This window comes from Pavona decussata, unplaced genomic scaffold (assembly GCF_977016875.1).
Source record: "Pavona decussata unplaced genomic scaffold, jaPavDecu1.1 SCAFFOLD_140, whole genome shotgun sequence".
NCBI lineage: Eukaryota > Metazoa > Cnidaria > Anthozoa > Scleractinia > Agariciidae > Pavona > Pavona decussata.
This window is the reverse complement of record NW_028145553.1, coordinates 2,240,916-2,245,689: the sequence shown is the minus strand read 5'-3', so window position 1 is coordinate 2,245,689 and position 4,774 is coordinate 2,240,916. Positions and strand designations below refer to the sequence as shown.

The 4,774-nt window shown below is 36.5% G+C and overlaps 1 protein-coding gene across 1 annotated transcript; it reads right to left on the bottom strand.

Moving 5' to 3' along the window:
• Window positions 1-203: 203 nt before the first annotated feature.
• LOC146466959 (uncharacterized) lies at window positions 204-4,139 on the bottom strand. Its single transcript, XM_085126455.1, has 4 exons — window positions 4,093-4,139; window positions 3,347-3,999; window positions 1,626-1,735; window positions 204-526 (listed from the first exon to the last, which is right to left on the bottom strand). Exons 1-4 carry the CDS (start codon window positions 4,094-4,096, stop codon window positions 502-504), a joined length of 792 nt encoding a protein of 263 aa, XP_084982581.1. The 5' UTR covers window positions 4,097-4,139; the 3' UTR covers window positions 204-501.
• Between the last annotated feature and the right edge of the window lie 635 nt (window positions 4,140-4,774).

The window sequence follows — 4,774 nt, the reverse complement described above, 5'->3', positions numbered from 1 at the left end:
CCCTTCCTTTGGAGTTTTTACCATTCCATTTTTAACTAGTGGCCTGTATGATGAAGAATTGGCTAAAAAATATAAATGTATGACTGATAAGCAGGCCTTTGATTAATAAAATCATACATGTACACTATATTTTCAATGAACTGAATACATGTATGTTTATGACCTAAAATAAATGTTGTTGTTGTTTTTTTTTTTTTTTTGTAATTATCAAAAACATAACCGATTTCAATTATAGATAAATAACGTTAACTCTACTCAATTACATGTAAGGAGCAAAAACATTTGCCTTCCTCGACTTTTAACATAACACTGGTTGTAATGAGTAATTCACAGCAACTTCTCAATACTGTATATCTTTTCAAAGTTTCTGTAACCTCTGCTGAAAGCAATGCCAATGCAAGCCAGTAGTGGTAAGTATTTTAGAATAATTTCCTTAGAGTGCATTGGACAGAGCATTACAGCTTCATGAATATGAAATGCATCTAGTGTATTCCTGCATCTTCAAACTCCTTCAGCAAGAACAATCCTGAAACAGGAAAAAAATTGTGTAAGAATATATATTATGGTTCCTTTAATTCCAATTTAAATAAGTCATGTAGACCCACATTGACATCTGAAGTTCTCTATAAAACCTATCCTACCAGGAAAAGCTTGCCAAGGGAATTTGTTTATAATTTTTTATGCTTTGGCGCTACTTGCGGAATAAGTTTCCAATTTAAGCCGCAACAGTTACTTGCAAATTCCCTGACTGAATTTTTATATTTCTTATGCAAAATGTGGGGGAAATAACTGTTGCTCATTGGACATGTCCGACCATTTTTCTTAAATGTGTGACTAAATTTAAACTTGCAAATCATTGATTAGTTGCTGTAAATGAGTGATATACTAGTACAGTATCTAGATGTATCCAAAGCCACATGTGCAGATTTAAAGACTTTTTTAGATGACTTTGAATTTGTTTTCAAAAACTTGTTAATTCAATGGTCACATTTGCTGTAAAAAGCATTCAAATTGCAAGGTCACAGAGCTACATCTTTTGTTTTTCCACAAAAGAATATCTCGACTTCATTTACTTGGGTTAAAAGTTGACATCTCCAATAGATTATGTCTTGAGTAAAAACAGCCAAGAGGGTGGATGTCTACAAATTTGCAATGTGTCCAGGAAATCAAAATAAAGATTTGGAAGGGCGAAACCTGAGTTACCATCCCGAGATGTGCAGAATGTATGTGCAGTAACAAAGGGAAGCATCGTCCTTAAACAAGAAGTTCCACTATAAAAGGGCAAACCCCTCCTTCATTTCACACCTTTGTGGGCTTAAATGCAAATTTAGATGCCGTTCAGTCGTGATAAGTTGTCGACTCAAGCTTCCTTTGAAATAACATGCTGAACAAAATTTCACAATCTCACCATAGCAATATAAGATATCAAGTTCTTATTTTATTTAACATGGTTCATTCTGAAAACTAAGCCGATTTTATTGGTAAGGGCCATAGGAAAAGACACTTGTGGTTTGTCGGTTGTTTATGCTCTGATGGTTGATTGACAACTGAAGGTGAGAATGGCCAGGCCAGGCCCCTTATGTACCGGAACTTCCTGTTTAAGGGTAAACAACATGTTTACATACCCATTCTTCTCTGCTAGTTCACCATAGAGCATTGTTGTGGGTTCAAGGAGTTCCTTCTGCTTTTCTTCTTTCGTAAGCTGTATATTGCCACGCACAATTTTTTCATTCTCCTTTAAGTTTAACAACAAAAAAAGTACTGGTTAGAAAATTACTGACAAACAAGACAGCAAATACTGTGTTCATGTGTCTGGGAACAAATCTGAACTCACATAGTTTCCATAAAATTTGAGATCTAAAATGTTATTTAAAATTCTTACTTAGACGTTCCGAGGCCTAGGGGAACAAAACAAAAGAGACTACATGGATGTACATAAATTATACTGTAATTTATGTGTAATTAATTCCTTTTGTCTGATTCCACTTAACCTGGGAGCCAGGGTGCATTCCGCATCAACATCACGCCGAAGGTATGCCAAGGACGTCTTAATTCCATGCCAAGCCGCCAACTTGACATTTGACAACAATGTGACCAGCGGAATTACTTTCCACGATGGCGCCTTGGTTGGCCGGCCAGCGATTTTGTGCGGGAGATTAGCGTGGCAAAATCGCGCTCTGGAGCCTGGTCACTTGGGTAAATCAGGTCATGCAGGTAACTAAATCACTTTGGCACCGACATGTTTGGGGTCTGTTCGAGTAAATTTATTTTTTAGCTATTTTGAGGATAGTACTGCTTACTACAGTCTATACAGGCAGGCTTACGGAAAAGCGTTTATACAATATTCCTATAGTTTTCGCCACAAGATATACGCCAGCTGTACGCCAACGACTTCGATCGTACGCCAGTACGCCAAGCGCTCTTCAAACCCACGCCAAAGATCTTCGGCGTATCCTACATGAAATGCAGCCTGGCCTGGGAGCCAAGTTAGAATTTTAATATATTGAAATCGGTCATTTAGAATGTGACTACATTGTTTCTAACCAAACAGAAAAATCTTCCTCTAGGAACTTCATTTTACAATAATTATTGAAGGACGTGCTGGAAAAAAGGTACATGTAGTGATGATTTTAGATTTCATATTTTAGGGAAATCATTTAGCTTTGGATTTCAGATTTTTCCCATGTAAACACTGTCAGTATTTTGTCGTGTTTGCCCCGATCTCATAAATTGAGGATTTTACTGTGAAAATGTCCAATATTGAATTTTTTTCTCTGCTTTTAATTTTCATTCAAGGTAAAAAAACAAAAAGAAAACAAACAAACAACAACAAAAATTATTGGGTATAAATATTACGTGGCTATTCAAATGAAATTAATAGGTGTAATTAATCAACATGAATGTGGACATGCAGAAGCTGAACTCTACACTAGTTTTCATTTTTTTCCTATTAAGAATGACACAAAATCAGTGAGTCATATAATAATATTGTCATTATAGCCCCAACAGCTATGTTGAGTGTAAAATTTTGAAAAAAATAAATAAAACTGGAAATTTCAATTTAAAATAGAAATAAATTGAAAAATTTAATAAAAATATGAATCAAATTTAAATTAAAAAAAAAAAACGTAATCAAAATGCTGTACAGAGTTCATTCCCCATTCTGTAAACAAGTGAAATTTAATTTTTTTGTGCAAAAATGATGTTGTATAAATGTAAATGTAAAAAAAAAATAATTTGCTCCCGACGCGTTCATTGCCAAGATAGTAAACAAAACCTAAAGGTGCATTCATGCATAACAAAAAACAACTGTTAACTAGAATATTTAAAATCTTGACAAACACACCTCGCTCTCTTTGTCTTCCCGCAAACGATAAATCTGACTCATTGTCGAAGAGAGGAGACATCCAATGTCCTGCTGGTTCTGTATCCAGAAAATATTCCCTGATTTCACGTGTAAAACATCAGCTAGTCGCTTCTTGAAGTTGAAAACCTCGGCCGATCGAATCGGGCTCAACCACAACGGCTCCTTTTGCTGAAAAATGACACCGTATAATTTGCTTCTAGGAATGTTTCGGCTCTCTAAAAAATCCTCCACGGCAATGTCTTTTTGTTTCTTCAGTCCGACAAGCCGTAAAGAGTCGTAATCCGTGACGTAAAAGACTCCTTCTATTTCGTCCTGCTTCCAGCTGTATTTTTTGCCGAAGGCTACGACTTGTAGTCCTTTCATGGTTGCGGGTAGGTCTTCCATAACCTCCGGAATCATGCTCAACAAGCTTATAGACGGTCTAACAGTCAACAAGTCAGGGGAATTTACCACAGTTTCCATTAACCTTTGGCATAAATGCAAAGGAGCTTCGCCTGAGCCGAAAAATACCAGGTTTGGATCGAAGTACTTGGGAATAGTGACGCACCGTCGAGGATACAAGAGGCCATCTACACCTCCATCTTCCGTAAAAAGCCCGCCTCGAAACGGCACAATCGGCGCAGCCATGGCATCTAAAGACCAGAAAGACCTCTTTATCTAACTAGCTAATGGAGAAATATTCTAAACTACTTGAAATGTAAACAAAATATCAGCTAAAAGCTTACTCATATCTCCAAACCTCCGACACACAGTGTTGACCAGTGTTTATTTGAATTTCATATTTTTTTGACCGTGAAAACTGGGTTCTAACTTTCGATACCAACCAAATCGCGCTGAGTCCGGTGTCATCCCGAGTTTGGGACACCCCCATGCCCAAATCCCCAGTGAAACGCACAAAACACTGACAGCGTAAAATACCGCAGACTGGTTCATGGCTCGTGGTCAATTTATTTCACACTATTTACACAACATTAACATAGAAAGTAAAGTATTACTAACAACAGATAATTACAAGTGAATTCATTCGAAATTTTAAAAAGCATCTATGTTCGGACAAAGTGTTGTCTCAATAAATGTTTAAATGTTTGTCTCAATAAATGCGTCGAAAACCGTGATAAGGCCTATTCATTTATGCGGCACCAAAGTATCTTTAGAAATTAACCCCCTTATCCTGTTGTCTAAATATATGTTATTTTAACCGAAATGAAAACAATACGTCGCTGAAAATAGCCCGAAAATGTAAGTCCCGTTTTAATCTGGTCTAATGCAAACTCGATTTGAAGCTTTTTAAAGAATATTTGAAGGAGGTCCAAAAATCGATTTTTTTCCAACAGGTCTAGGTCCAGGATTTTAGGTAAAAAATGACCAAAATTTTGAAGTCGGCATTTCTCACACGTTTATGTCCTT

Bases quoted from the DNA above. Each gene is read 5' to 3' on its own strand.
- LOC146466959 (XM_085126455.1), bottom strand. The intron at 1,736-3,346 runs GTGTGTTTGTCA...TTAAACTTAAAG, and splicing joins GGGAAGACAAAGAGAGCGAG to GAGAATGAAAAAATTGTGCG. The intron at 527-1,625 runs GTATGTAAACAT...TTCCTGTTTCAG, and splicing joins GAACTAGCAGAGAAGAATGG to GATTGTTCTTGCTGAAGGAG.